The sequence below is a fragment of the Pongo pygmaeus genome, chromosome 11 (assembly GCF_028885625.2).
Source record: "Pongo pygmaeus isolate AG05252 chromosome 11, NHGRI_mPonPyg2-v2.0_pri, whole genome shotgun sequence".
Taxonomy (NCBI): domain Eukaryota; kingdom Metazoa; phylum Chordata; class Mammalia; order Primates; family Hominidae; genus Pongo; species Pongo pygmaeus.
Genome location: NC_072384.2, coordinates 36,944,458 through 36,960,769, shown reverse-complemented (window position 1 = coordinate 36,960,769; position 16,312 = coordinate 36,944,458). Strand labels below are relative to the sequence as shown.

The 16,312-nt window shown below is 38.3% G+C and overlaps 1 protein-coding gene across 5 annotated transcripts in view; it reads right to left on the bottom strand.

Moving 5' to 3' along the window:
- Positions 1-16,312, bottom strand: part of THSD7B (thrombospondin type 1 domain containing 7B) — a 906,384-nt gene that overhangs the window by 29,166 nt on the left and 860,906 nt on the right. For all 5 annotated transcript variants that reach the window (XM_054478924.1, XM_063647426.1, XM_063647428.1 and 2 more), the window contains one exon: positions 6,059-6,204. In XM_054478924.1, the coding sequence (XP_054334899.1) occupies positions 6,059-6,204 (146 nt within the window). The remainder of the gene's footprint in view (positions 1-6,058; positions 6,205-16,312) is intronic.

Below are 16,312 nucleotides of genomic sequence, written 5' to 3'. Positions count from 1 at the left end.
TGAAGAGACAACTGCACTGCCATGTTTATTGCAGCACAATTCACAATAGTCAAACTACGGAATCAACCTAAGTGCACATCAATGGATGAACAGATAAAGAACACGTGGTATAATGTATACAAATGGACTATTACTCAACCATAAGGAAGAATAAAATCCTGTCATTTGCAGAAACATAAATGGAACTGGAGCTCATTAAGTGAAATAAGCCAAACAGAAACACAAATATCATATGTTCTCACTCATATGTGGAAGCTAAAAAGGTGGATCTCACAAGGATAGAGAGTTAAGATTGGTAGTTACCAGAGGCAAGGAACGCTAGGGGTGAGGGGGGATGAAGACAGGTTGATTAATGGGTACAAATATATAGTTTGATAAAAGAAATAAGACCCAGTATTTGATAGATCAGTAGGGTGACTATAGCTTACAATAATCTACTATATATTTCAAAATGGCCAGACGAGAATGATTTGAGTTGTTCCAGCATAAAGGAAAATATATAAGGTAATGGATATCCCAATTACACTGACTTGATATTTACAAATTATATGAATATACTAAGTTATCACATATACCCAAAAAATATATACATCTATTATGTATCAAAAATATAGTTCTAAAATAAAAAATAAAATTTTGTCAGGCACTCATGAGATGAGTATCTTCGATTTTAGTCAGGTGTTCACACTTCAAAGAAGTCTATTAGATATTTGGATAACTTCAGTTGATAGCTCTATTTTCATTTAGATATTCTAGAAAACAGAGTCCAAGGCAAAACTTTTACACTAAGAAGCAATCCCAGTATGGCTAGAGTAGAGGTAAAAGATAACTGAAGCAGGAAAGGAGGGGATGCTAACATGAGGTAGTGTGTTACCAAGCTGGCCTCAGCTTCACAAACAAGCACGGCTGGTTTCTTGGCTACCCACATCATCTTCCAGACAGGTCATGGGGTATCACCATGTCTCAGTACCATTCATGAAGAGCAGGGAGGAGAGGAAAGAAAGTTGTTGTTAAATGTCAATGACTCCTAGGATCCAGTTCTTACTGATCAATGGTCATTTTAGGAAGTCTTAACTCCTCTGTACTTCCAAGTCATGTTACTTAGCTTCCACTAAGTCCAGAAGTTGGTGGAAGAGCTAGAGGCTTTGTGACTATTGCTGCTGCTATGGATGCTAAGACAAAGAAGAAAAGTGAAGGTGGGAGCAAGAGACAAAACAAGAGGAAGAACAAGAGAAGTGAGAGAGTGAGGGTAGAGGGGTTGGGGAGACACAGAGAGAAAGAGACAGAGAGAGATCGGAGTAGGGACTCAGGCCTTCAAACTTCCCAGTCTTTTTGCACCTCTGTTGCTGCAGTCAGGTATGCCACATGCTACAATCCATTATTAGATGACAGTCTGACAACTATGCACTTGAAAACTGAGTGTCCCCTCCTTCTTATCCCTCTTCCCCTGCAGGACTCCCGAACTGCATCGTCTAGATTTTAGAGCTGCTACGGCCTTTGCAGAGGCAGGAGTAAAGTAGGACAAGGTGGCCCGCTAAAGCAGTCATGACAGCGTTCCAGGACATGGAGCAAGTGATCCCTGGGCTTATGGGTCAGCTGGGCATTGGACATGCCAGGGTACAGTGACAGCAGCTGTTGGGCATCAAGGGAAGGTCACGGATAAGCTGGTGGAGGGTGCAGGATGGTATAGAATGGCTGCTCATAAAGCTTCTTAACATAGAGAAGTTGTAACTCAAAGACATACTGGCACAAAAGAAAAAGGGCAACTTGGAGGACATGAAGTTGTAGCAACTTTAAATCTAAAGAATCTGAGCAGTCACAAACATTAGGGACACTGTACCCTCTTTTAAAGACATATTAAGAGGAATTATGATTTATTTATCTAAAGTAGTCTCTTAGTCTGTTCATGTTGCTATAATAAAATACCTTAGATTGGGTAATTTATAAACAATGGAAATTTATTGCTCATGGTTCTGGAAGCTGCAAAATCCTAGATTAAGGTGCCAGTGAAGTGTTTATTATTATTATTATTATTGAGATGGAGTGTCACTTTGTTACCTAAGCTGGAGTGCAGTGGGGCGGTCTCAGCTCACTGCAACTTCCGCCTCCCTGGTTCAAGTGATTCTCCTGCCTCAGCCTCCCGAGTAGCTGAGATTACAGGCAAGTGCCACCACACTCAGCTATTTTTTTTGTGTGTGTGTGTTTGTAGTAGAGATGGGGTTTCATCATGTTGTTCAGGCTGGTCTCAAACTTCTGACCTCAAGCGATTCACCCTCCTCGGCCTCCCAAAGTTCTGGGATAACAGGTGTGAGCCACCACGCCCCACCTGAAGTGTTTAAATGAGAGCCAGGTCCTCATAGATGGTGACTTCTGGGTGTCCTCAAATGGTACAAGGGAAGAAGAAGCTCCTTCAGGCCTCTTTTATAAGGACACTAATACAATTCATGAGGGCGGATCCCTCGTGCCCTTATCACCTTCCAACAACTCCACTTCTGAATTCCATCACATTGGGGGTTATGTTTCAACATGTGAGTTTGGAGGAGGAGGCACAAAGATTCAGCCCACAGCACACAGTCATTCCCACATTTGTTTTATCAGTATTTCATAACTGCTCTAATAATTTCTATGCCTGTTATGAAACTGTCCCAAAAAAGCACCATAATTTTAAATCTAAATGCATTTTTTTGGAGATAAGTGGAAGCTCAAAATCAATTCATAGTAGATTTATTCAAAGCAAATATTCTAGTAAATGTTTATTCCCTAGAGTGAAAAACAATAGGTATAAATTACTCCGGGGAAGGGAGGGCTCACTTATAACTTATCATTCCATATGATAGATTCATTGCTGAATTGTCTAGGTGTATGTTTTACTGTGGAGTATTAGACTTTGTGTACCTGGGAAGAAGAGTTTAAAGATACAGCAATATACATGAAATTTGATAGTTTTGAAAGTACTGATACTTGGACCCTTAGGTAAAATATGCAGTTTATTAAAGTGGTTTTTTTTTTTTTTTTTTTTTTACACACCATGAGACAGAGTGTGAAGAAATAACAGTAAACAAACTTATGCTACAAATCACTTTAAAAACTAAGACAAATAACAGTGTGCTCCTAGTATGTATCTTGGAATCAGTCCATATTCAACCTTAATTGCTTATAACTTTGACAACAACAGCCACAATGTGAAGAGAAATCAGCATCAGATTAATAATTTCCTTCATAAAGCAAACATTCACTCATCCACAGTCAAGAGATTTTACACACTAGGGCCTGAAAATAGACCCAGGTTTCTAAGAGAAAGACTAAATGGCACAGGTTCTCTCGTTAACTCTCCATTGCCTAGAGCATTAATAGAGGTTTTGTATACAATGAATTGGCATTACTGCCTAATGTGAACAGGCAGATAGGTGCTTATAATCATAATCATAGTTTTAATAAAAATTATAATACTAACTGTAACTATTGAGCTCTTAACTTATGTCTATTACTATGCAAAGTACTTTCACTTATCTACTTCCTGCCCACATAACCAGCGAAATAGGTACTACTGCTACCCCCACTATATAAAAAAGAAAACAGATGTTTGGAGAGTTTATAGACTTGGCCAGAAATGCAGAACTAAAAATTGGCAGAACCATGACCAAAATTAGGGCTGCTAGACTCCAGAATCTGAGCTTCTCAAGCAGATTTATGAGCATATGTGTGTATATGTGTTAGCAGCTGAGAAACTTGGGAAGAGTTAGGAAATGCTAAAAAAGAAAGTGAAGCCTGAGGATAAATACTTCCTTTTTCACATAAGACACTGACAGAATTGGCACATCCACTGTGCCCCACACGAGCTTTTATTATGGGTTGATACTTGTGAAGGCAAGCAGCCACCTAAATATCATCACCACCCTCATTGAATGAGATCCCAACTTGTGTTTGGCAGGCAAGGACATGCTAGGACAAGAGGAAGCACAAATGCAGCGGTAGAAAGATGTTTTTCCTTTGTGCAAAAAGGCCCACGTGCATTTTGATCAGTAATTTTAAAAATCCAGCTTATATATAAATTTAAGTGTAGTAAATTTTTTAAAAAGATATGGTGTTACCTATCTCACAAAGAGTTAACAATCAGGCTGCAGGAAAAGTAGGAATATAGCTGGTAGTCAGGAAAAACTCAACTTAGATATTGTCATGATTCCCTTTCTCTTGCACCTCTGCTTTACTTTATGTCATTTTCGGTGGGCTTTTTGCTTCTGAGTGACTGACTTCATCTATAAGGTAGAAAAATGTGGCAAGGAAGAGCTTCTGATTACAGTGTCTTGGAATGAGATCAATTTCATTTTAAATTATTGGGGAAGAATGCTGATTGGCACTGTTTGGGTAAGTGCCCACCCTAGAATAATTAACTGTAGACTTGTTTATTGAAGCTTTTGCATAGATTAAGTCTAGCTCCAGAGTTTCTTCACAACTAGAAGTGTCAGCGAACGGGACTCACTCTATCTGGAAATCTGAGGCAACTCTGAAGTTTCTGGAAGCACAAACCAATCACCTACTCTGGTGGATCTCCAGAAGCCTTGTCAGGGCTTTCAAGACTAGGTATTTCCAATAGATGCCATAACCCTCCACCCATCACCAGCACCACTACAGAGAATGACCACCACCCATCACTCTTGCCCTTATTGTTTTTGTAAAAGCTCAACATTTGACAGGAAAACACTGCATTTGGCATTTTCCTATAATATTCCTATGGAACAAGTTGGTAGACTTGCCTATCAAAGATATAGATTCCTGATACCTGAGAAGATAAAAGAGAAAGTGCCAAAAACAGGTAAGGTACAGTAGTAGTTGTATTTTTGGTAAAACTTGGAGTGTGGACATTGTCAGTTCTCTGTCCCTCTGTCTCTCCCTCCCTCCCATCCTTTGTCCTCTCTCTTCTTCCCAACATTCAACTTTCTTCTCCCTTCCCCTGAAATGGCTTTCTAAATTCTCTGAGCTTATTTTCTCTATTCTGTCAAAGCAGTCCCAATGATAAGGAGCAATATTCCTTCAATTTTTGTAAGTGAATCCAAACAATATTTAAATATTGCTGAATATTTAGGAAAGAATTTAGACTAGTAGACAAAGTATTAATATTTAAAGCTATTAAGTTACTTCTGAATTGGTTAATTAGCATGGTTACCTTATTTTCTCTAAAAATGAGACTGAACAAATGTACCATGCATTTTTGTTCCTCTGGGACCCATTAAAATACATAGGCATTTAACTTTTGCAAGATAATAATGTTGCCTGACAATGTCATCCTGACAGGAACACTAAACATCTCTATGAGAATACTCTGCAGATTTCTTAATGCATAATCAAAATTATTGTTACCTAATTAAAGTATGCTTTGGAACATGAACTGAAGGATAAACTACTACGATAAGAAAATAGGGAAAAGCAATGTGCTATTTCTTAAGCAAGAAGCCAGAGAGAAAATGCAGTAAAGGATCTTTGCTGATCTAGCAAAAGCTCTTGGTACGTGATATACTAGGATGTTGTTAGGCATTTATCTGTAAGGCCAATAAAAAAGTAATCATTGAGGAAAATGTAGTAACCATGGTTCATGTAATAATGTTAAAATATAACTTCATACACTTGGTTTTCTGCTATATGCAAGATTTTGTCTAACCCTAAAAGTGCTTTTTTAAGAAATCTACATTTCTTAAACAATCTAAAGCAAGCTATGCATTTTCACAGCATCAGGATTTTTGCCTAATTAAATAATCCTTTGATATTCCCAACAAGCCAATAAAATAACAGAATTCTTAAGGATGCCAAGGAAATTGAAGTATCTGTGACCTGTCCTATTATAATCAGTGCTTAATGAATGGCTGTTTATTATCCTAGCAATATCACTCTGCATGAGGTTCAGCCATTTGGTTGTATTTTTCCATGTTCTGCATTGCATTAAAAATACATTGTGCCAGACCCCTGGTGCTATGAAATTTATTCCATCAGCGCATAGGTTTGACCAGACAAGTGCTTCGAATATACTGATGAGTATTTCTCTAACTGTCATTACACGACCTACCTCCAATTTACATGCAGACCAGTTGCCAAGGACCCAGCTGTAGCAGGGGGTCACTGGGCAGGTTTTCTGCTGGGTAAGCTCTGTGGGGCATGGCCGTCCTTCTCCTTGGGTTGGCATAATGATAAATCGAGTCCGGCTCATTCGACCTAAAATGATAAGGGAGGTGTCAGCTTTTCAGTTAGTTTGGCTTGGAAAGGGACCTGAAGAACAGAATGTTGCCTTATACATGTAAGTCTTCATTTTAATAGACTGAACTCTGTCCTATCCCACTTTTAGTTTTTCTGTCATTTTCATTTAGAGTTCTACAGAGACACAGGCTATCTAGGTTTTCACAATGCTTAAAGGATCTGAAATTCTGTCTTCTACTTCTTTTAGCCTTCAAAGTACAAACTTGCTATTGTTGCCAAGTAGACTGATCTTGTAAACATTGGTAGACTGTCAATTCATTTAATAAATATTTATTTATTAAGCTCTAGCATGATCAAGGCATCCTGTAGTATGCTATGGACAGTAGTAAAATTGCCAGATGTATCTTCTACCATCAAAGACCTCATATTTTAAGACAGGATTACAAATATTAAACCAAAATATAGTGAGCATTGCCTCTTCTGTGAGGCAATGAGCATGAGCATAAACATGAGCAAGTAAGGTAAAAATCACACATAATCCAAATTATCTTAAAAAATTTCCTAGGAAGGTGCTACCCCAAGGTCCCAATAGTGTCTTTCAATTAATTCAAAACAGATAATTTTTTTCAGAGGTTTAGAACCAACTTCTTTCTTCACTGAGCACAAGATAAAGTTTTTGGCTTGTATGAAGGAACCAAGATGTTTAAAAAACATATGTTCAAATACTAGTCTCCTGTTCTGCAATGAAAGACAATTGATTAGTAAAAATTGCTCAGGAAAGAGCAGTGCTCCCATATCACCTTCTGCCCCCTTCTAGGCATTAGGTCATCAGCTCATCAAGTGGAATAGTGATGGAATAACCTACATTATTTGTTTGTGCTTCTCTCTTTCTCTTGCATTCTTTCACTCTCACTCTCTTTCCTACTCACTCTTGTTCTTTCTGATGAAGTACTCAGCACATATAATTTAATTACTATTAGTTATTTGTGAATATGATGGACTTCCAATGTTGTTATAAAGTTAATTATGTAATTGTATTTGTGATAAATGTTAAAAGAAAAACAGGGTTCTGTGGAAGCATGCATTAGAATGGCAGCCCATTCTAAGAAGGAATCAGAGATCACTGCCATGAGCAGTGGAACTTTAAGCAGAAATCTGAAAAGATGTAAGTCAGACATGGTGTGCAGAGAGAGTGCGCCACACAGAGGAGGGAGCACGTGAAGAGATGGTGAGGTGCAAGGGATCACATGTCTGAGGACCTGACAGAAACCAGTGCAGCTGGAGCAGAGAGTAATAGTGAGAAGGGCTTGAGAAAATGTTGTTAAAGCTATTAAAAACAGAGTCTTTTAGTTGATGTCAAAGATTCTACATTTATATCCTAAGAGAAAGGGAAAGCTAGTGAGGACTTCGTTTCTAGATAGAATTTACTTGAAAACCCTGGATAGAAACAATTACAGATACCTTCAAGTTTAGTGATAAGTAAGGGTGACTCACTTTCAAAGAACTAGACCTCTTACTGTCCACCAGAATATTATCATAGATTTGGGGGTAAACTAACTCTCTGAGAATATCCTTGAAGAAAACTAGGGGGTCGTTATCACTGGCTTCTAAATTCCTTAAGGTTTATACTTCCGTGCCTAACATGATACTTCACAGACATTAAGTAAAGTGTACTATATGTTTAATTTATATTTTCATAAATTATTGATGTGATATTATGTTATATGCAAATGTGTGATGTAATAATATCAATACATTGATTGAGCTAGTACCATGTGTTGGGCAATATTTTCAACACTTCATATGCATGGACTCATTTAATAGTGATAACAACCCAAGAAGAAAATTCTACTGTTTTCTCATATTATAGATGACAAAACTGAGGCTCAGAGAATTTAAGTCACTTGTTTGGGTTTAAAAAAACAAACAAACAAAGTAGGTTGTAGAACAGGATTCAAAGCAGTTTTACTCTAGTAGCTGCTTCATTAATCATGCTGCTGGGTAGACATGAGCAAGACAGCAAAGATAGTTACCTATTGAAGTCTTTTATAGGAGACATACAAGGAGTTTTAGATGGTGGTTGTATTAATTCATTTTCATGCTGCTGATAAAGACACACCCAAGACTGAGAAGAAATAGAAGTTTAATTGGACTTACAGTTCCACATGGCTGGGGAGGCCTCAGAATCATGATGGGAGGTGAAAGGCACTTCTTACATGGTGGTGGTAAGAGAAAAATGAGGAAGAAGCAAAAGCGGAAACCCCTGATAAACCCATCAGATCTCATGAGACTTATTCACTATCACAAGAATAGCATGGGAAAGACCGGCTCCCATGATTCAGTTACGTCTCCCTGGGTCCCTCCCACAACATGTGGGAATTCTGGAGATACAATTCAAGTTGAGATTTGGGTGGGGACACAGCCCAACCATATCATTCTGCCCCTGGACCCTCCAAATCTCATGTCTTCACATTTCAAAACCAATAATGGCTCCCCAACAGTCCCCCAAAGTCTTAACTCATTTCAGCATTAACCCAAAAGTCCACAGTCCAAAGTCTCATCTGAGACAAGGCAAGTCCCTTCTGCTTATGAGCCTGTAAAATCAAAAACAAGCTAATTACTTCCTAGATACAATACAGGCACAGATATTGGATAAATACAGCCATTCCAAATGGGAGAAACTGGCAAAAATAAAGGGGTTATGCGGCCCAGGCAAGTCCGAAATCCAGTGGGGCAGTCAAATTTTAAAGCTCCAAAATGATCTCCTATGACTCCAGGTCTCACTTTCAGGTCACACTGATGCAAAAGGTGGGTTGCCAGGGTCTTGGGCAGCTCCATCCCTGTGTCTTTGCAGGGTATAGCCTCCCTCTTGCCTGCTTTCATGGGCTGGCGTTGAGTGTCTGCAGGTTTTCCAGGCACGAGGTGCAAGCTGTCAGTGGGTCTACCATTCATGGGGATGGAGAACGATGGCCCTCTTCTCACAGCTCCACTAGGCAGCACCCCACTAGGGACTCTGTGTGGGGCTCCAACCCCATATTTCCCTTCCGCACTGCCCTAGCAGGAGTTTTCCATGAGGGCCCTGCCCCTGCAGCAAACTTTTGCCTGGGCATCCAGGCGTTTCCATACATCTTCTGAAATCTAGGCAGAGGTTCCCAAACCTCAGTTCTTGACTTCTTTGCACCCTCAGGCTCAACACCACATGGAAGCTGCCAAGGCTTGGGGCTTCCACCCTCTGAAGCCACAGCCCGAGCTTTATGTCAGCCCCTTTCAGCCACAGCTGGAGCAGCTGGGACACAGGGCACCAAGTCCCCAGGCTACACACATCACGGGGACCCTGGGCCCAGCCCACAAAACCACTTTTCCTGCTGGGCCTCCAGGCTATGATGGGAGGGCCTGTCGTGAAGTTCTCTGACATGCCCTGGAGACATTTTCCCCTTGGTCTTGGGAATTAACATTAGAGTCCTTGCTACTTATGCAAATTTCTGCAGCTGGCTTGAATTTCCCCTCAAAAAAAAAATGGCTTTTTCTTTTCTACTGCATCATCAGGCTGCAAATTTTTCTGAACTTTTATGCTCTGTTTCTCTTTTAAAATGGAATGCTTTTAACAGCACCCAAGTCACATCTTGAATGATTTGCTGCTGAGAAATTTCTTCCACCAGGTATCCTAAATTATCTCTCTCAAGTTTGAAGTTTCACAGATCTCTAGGGCAGGGGTAAAATGCCATGAGTCTCTTTGCTAAAACATAACAAAAGTCACCTTTCCTACAGTTCCCAACAAGTTCCTCATCTCCATCTGAGACCACCTCAGCCTGAACTTTATTGTTCATATCACTATCGGCATTTTTGTCGAAGCCATTCAACAAATCTCTAGGAGGTTCAACACTTTCCCACATTTTCCTGTCTTCTTCTGAGTCCTCCAAACTTTTCCAACCTCTGCCTGTTACCTAGTTCCAAAGTCACTTCCACATTTTCGGGTATCTTTTCAGCAGTGCCCCAATGTACTGGTATCAATTTACTCTATTAATCTATTTTCACACTGCTGATAAATACATATCCAAGACTGGGAAGAAAAAGAGGTTTGATTGGACTTACAGTTCCATATGGCTGGGGAGGCCTCAGAATCATGGTGGGAGGTGAAAGGCACTTCTTACATGGTGGTAACAAGAGAAAAATGAGGAAGAAGCAAAAGCGGAAACCCCTGATAAACCCATCAGATCTCATGAGACTTATTCACTATCATAAGAATAGCACAGGAAAGACTGGCCCCCATGATTCAGTTACCTCCCCCTGGGTCCCTCCTACAACACGTGGGAATTCTGGGAGATACAATTCAAGTTTGAGATTTGGTTGGGGACACAGCCAAATCATATCAGTGGTAAAATTTCTTTCAGTGATAATATAGGCAAGGGCTTATTCTGCAACCCTGGGCACAGAGCTCTTGCATGGAGTGTATACATTTAGACAGATGTTCTTCCCGGCATCACTCAAATCATACAGGTCAGATATCATTCACATCAAATGTTGTCCCTGCCAGATGAACACATTTGGCACAAGATTTCACATTAATTTTTGCTTAAATACTCTTCACCTTTTATAATAACTTTAATGTTTATTCTCTTGACTGAAACACCTATTATCCTAATGTCTTTATAATTGCAGGCTGTTCCATCCATCTTTGTAAGGATAATGACAATGTGGTGTCACCTTTATCACAGCCAAAGAGGCTCTATTTCATTATAACCAAATAACTTCAAGCTTGTCTTGAATTGATGGCATGCGGAGGGCCAGTACTATAGAACCATTTTATTTATTTCCATTAAGGTGACAGATATGTTCTGCTGGACATAAAGGTAGAGAAAATCTAATAAATGCAAAAGAAAAAAATGATGCTATTACTTTTAAAATAATGAAGTCTCAAGACCATTCATTGGAAGCACAGCCATATGGTCTCTCTTGCTATTGGTATCCAAACACAAAGAGAAGATTTCCAAACAATGCCTATGACTTTCAAGAATGTTTTTTGAAACCAAGGAACGTATAGTAAATCTGCATTTTGATGTATTTTGTGTTTAATTGGTTCATGTTAAACTTCAACAAAAAATATTGCTAATAAATGCATGCAAGTGTAAGAGAAAATTACTGGACCTGATGCTTCTGTTGGGTAATTGTTATCTTTTACTATATTTCTTTTTCTATTTAAGTCAGGGATGTTTAGATTGTATAAGTTAAAGAACCAAAAATATATCCCTCAAATAAAAAAATCTAATAACATGGAATGTGGATGTTATCAATAAAGAGGTCTGCCACCTCCCAGGGTAGTGGTCAAATATTACTTGGGATGCCAGATCTCAGAAAGGATGGAATATTCAACCAAGCAGCTATCTCCCAGCAATGATTATTCTATCAAGAAATCCTAACAGCAGGAGCCTGAAGGAATTGTTTTGGCAATGATGAGTTTTGATGGGAGAGAGAAAGCAGTGGAGGATGTGGCCAAATTAAAGGTAAAAGTATGGTGTGGTATGGAACATGAGAGGAAGAGAATTTGAAACTAGCTGATGTGCCAGGCACAGTGGCTCACGCCTGTAATCCCAGCATTTTGGAAGGCTGAGGCAAGGGAATCACTTGAGTCCAAGAGTTCGAGACCAGCCTGGGCAGCATAGCAAGACCTCATATCTATAGGAAAAAAATAGAAAGTTAAAAAATAAACCTGATATATGGTGGAGAGAGGCCTGGAATGGGCATTAAAAGTTTCTAGTTGGAAATAGTTCTCTCCAATTAACAACTAGTAAATGATATGACCACATACAAGTACTTTAACTCTTCCGAGCATAAATTTTCTGTAAAATAAAACTGAGAATACAAAAAGTCTTTATTACTTGAAGATAATTCATGTTAAAAAAATGCCACTTAAAAGTGAAGCTATTTTAAGTGGGAATTAAATTATTTTAAATAAATAGTAAAAAATATTTAAATAAGACTTTTTTCTGAAACTAAAAGAATGCAAGTGGGTTTATTTTATCTAATATCCACTAGCATATATATTATGATTACAATTATGCACTCGTTATTAGGACAAATAATAAATTGGTCATTGATATTTCTTACATAATTTTATGATAGCTGTAAGAGATCTTGATGTTTCATAGCTGACTTTCACAGCTTGAACATAAAGTCTTTGGCTGTTGAGTCAATTATCATCAGTTTTCCAAGGGCTCCCTTTAATCTTTGGTGTGAAGATCACTCCATATTGTAACCCCTTTGTAGTGGACACACATTTAATTTACAGCTAAAGATAGACCAACAAATCCCCTGATTTGCAATGACAGAGCACGTGTGTTAATGGAGAAAGCTTGTTGACTGGGCAAAGGTTCTGTGAATAATAAGTTTATTCTTGAATATTTTGATGTTATGAGGGGCTTGGCTGTCTATGGAATTCACAATAATGTGGATTCAGGTGAAGAATATCAGACGATGAGGACTGCCTGGATATGTGTCACAAAGGTTATACAAATAAAAAATACTGTATAAAAGCAACTTGCAAGGGGCTGGGCGCAGTAGCTCATGCCTGTAATCCCAGCAGTTTGGGACACCAAGACGGGCAGATCACTTGAGGTCAGGAGTTCGAGACCAGCCTGACCAACATGGTAAAACCCCACTTCTACTAAAAATACAAAAATTAGCAGACATGGTAGTGTATACTTATAATCTCAGCTATTTGGAGGCTGAGACAGGAAGATCGCTTGAACCTGGAAGGCAGAGGTTGCAGTGAGCCAAGATCGCGCCACTGCACTGTAGCCTGTGAGTCCATCTAAAAAAAAAAAAAAAAAAAAGAAAAAGAAACTTGCGGAATATTTTAAATATGGTAAATGCTTTTATTTTTCTCTTCTTAAACATTTATTTTTAACAAATACTCTCATATCAATTCCTAGAACTGGCCCTGAAACATGCCTGTAATGAGTACATAAAACACGCTACCCGTGTCTCCTGTATTTTACTGGGCTTATTATATTAAATGAACAAAATTATAAAATACATAATTACTCAGTCAGGTCCCAACCCATCAAATCCCTTAACACTGTATCCTGGACTCTTTCTGTTCTCAGAGTAATAGTGAAGCTTGCTGCCATACATATCCTTATGCTTTCAAAGTCAGAAGGGAAGAATTTCCTTGGAAACTCTCTGGACTTGTCTTGCTTGGGTTTATGTTTTTCAATAACAACATAAGACATGACAATAGGTATCAATTGGGAACTAAATTCAATCATAAATATGGACAATATGCTGAATGAGCAATGCCCATTGAGATGAAGGAACAGAAGTTGACTCTCTATTCGTGCACTCATCGGGCTACAAAATAGAGAAAGACACTCCATATAAAATATGTTTCCAATTAAAAAAAGACCTAAATCATAGTAGGGTAAATTTGCTATTTGCTAGCAATTCTCCTCTCTGAGCCTTTTCCTCTTTTTCCCTGGAGAATACTGGGACCTCATTATAAACAACATTGATATTGAGCTTATTATTATATGAGCAACAATCACTAGCAATGAAAGAAAAAGGATTGAATGGCAAGATCTTTAGAAAAAATAATAGACAGTGAGGTGGTATACAGGTTGTAAAAACAAAAACAAAAACAAGAGAGGACAATCCTAGTGCTTGCATACAGGTTTAAAGCATATCAGACTAGATCATATTCCTACTGAACTAGGCAGTAGTCAAACTTCCCTCTTGAGGCTCCACTGACAAAGTAGATGTAGGAAATTTTAAGCAATTCAAACAAATCTCAAAACTGGTAAACATTTGTCAATGTATACACTTAGAAAAAGAAAGGAAGTCAAATGCAGTAATTCCTTATTCTGACCAAACTTTCCAATCAAAGCAGCCAGCCACCATGCCCTTTAGAGAGCCATGCTGTAAACAACAATTCTTCTGTGGCCCTGACACGTAGTCAGTGAATTTACTGGAAATTACGATTTTGATAGCTCTGGCCAATTTGGATATGGCCAAGGCAATGTATATATGTAAGAGATAATGGAAAAGGAAATATAAGAATAATAGAGAGATTGTTGAAGAAGGTTCCTATTTACTGGAAACAAATAGTTCATTGAATAAAATATCTGAGCAATTTACATAAATATACCAATACCAGTGCACAGTAGATATATAAAAGCAATAATAGTAGTATATGAAGTAACTTTGAGCTTCCAGCATGTCTATGGATATCATTATTATTGGCTTCCTTTCCACTTGGACATTACTTCTTTTGAACATAAGTTAAATTTCCAAAGTTTATGCACAATCATTGGCAGAAAATGATCATCCAGAAGCCAACATCTAGAAGGGGTTGGCCAATTAAAACACCATGCAGAATAGGGTACAATGTCACTTAACTGAAGGTAATGATGGTCTTTCCTGATGAGAACCCCAAAATCAGGTTAATGAATAAAAGGTTTCTGCTTTCAAGGGTTTTCCCCCTATGGATTTATTCTTAAGCATTTGGTACCTGTGACCTAGTGTTAGACAATAGCAAATACTAGTGGATGACAACATAAGTGAAAAAGAAGCAAAGGAATACTAACAAAACCTCATTAGTAGATGGCCATGTTCAATCTAAGTTAATTTTAGTCATATATATTTCTGTGTTTAAGGCGTTTTATTGTATCATACCTTTTGTCATTGTAAAAACAGTCCTCACTATGGAGGGAGGCACTACATTAATTGAGAGAATACAGTGTGCTTTGATATACAAATGATATCATACATTCTTGCTTAGCTTTTTCTCTCCCTTATCCTGCTTTCTTCACTCTCCTGCCCCTGAGAGTTCCTCCCCCTACTCTCTGAGTCACATAAATCACTTTATCAACCCCGGTTTCAGGCTGAGTTTAGGACATAGTTATTAATGTTCCGCTTTAACATATGATAAACTGAGGCTCAGAGAATTTAAATATTTTTTGTGAAATGATACAGGTAGAAGGTTTGGAACAAAGATTTGTCTTGCTCCAAAAACATATGCTTTCCAATAGATCTCATCTAATCCATGTCTTAGGTATCAGATACTATGCTCTAGTTATTAGGCCACTCAAACTTGTTTGAGAATTGCACTTAGATCTATCTTTTGCAATAAATTTGTTGTATGTATTTGTACACTCCATATTTTCTTTAGCAAAAATTAATTAAGATGACTGTGCTAACACCTTTCTCCTATGACAATTCTTTATTTGCTTTCAGGTACTCATCAGAGTAAATTTCTGAAGGCAGTGGAAAATCAGGTTGTGTATAAAATGCTCAGTTAATTTCATGTGGCTTTTTAGGCTGGACATCTACTAAAAAGTGGTTAAAGCTGTACTTCTCACTTCTCTTAACAAATATCAGGAATTTTTATCCAAAATTTATTTTAAATATTACTGGTGGATATAGATTTGGGATCAAGGCTATTTTCCAGTATAGCAGAGTGGAGGAAAATTACCATCCTGATCTGCAAACTAAAGACAGCTCTTTAGGACGTGTGTAGTATTGATGCAGCAGTAATTCTACACCCAGAGATACAGTCCATCAGCTTCCCCTATAGAGGGATTCCTTGGCTTATATGAAAATTGCTTCAGGTCTCCAGATACCCTTTTATCCTACAGAAGATCCAACTTAAGCAAGATAAACATTCTATAGGCTTTTCAGAGCAAAACAGACTCTAGTCCCAGCCAGGATCACATCTCTACCAGGTACATGGGAAGTAACAAGACCACCACTTTAAAAGTCAAGGCTGTGATGTCAAGGGGCTTAGATAGGTATTTTATGGCAGAAGATTAAGCACTTTTGACATTGCTTGGATATAAATAACTCCAGATTTTTCAATGGTAGAGTATGTATATGCATTCTGACCGCTTACCTCCAGTTCTATTTTCAACAATCACATTTCAGTTCCATTAAAAACTAACACAACTTGAGGGACCACTGTAATACCTATAAACAGCAGCAATACCCACAATGAGCAATTTCCATGGGATGCAAGAAGGTGAGAGAGAGTGAATTTGCAAATCTTGGAGCTAATCTTCACACCCTTTTTAGAGAAAACCATCAGAGTCACACATTACCTCTCTGTAAGATTGGCAGCTGTATTCCTATTAGATAA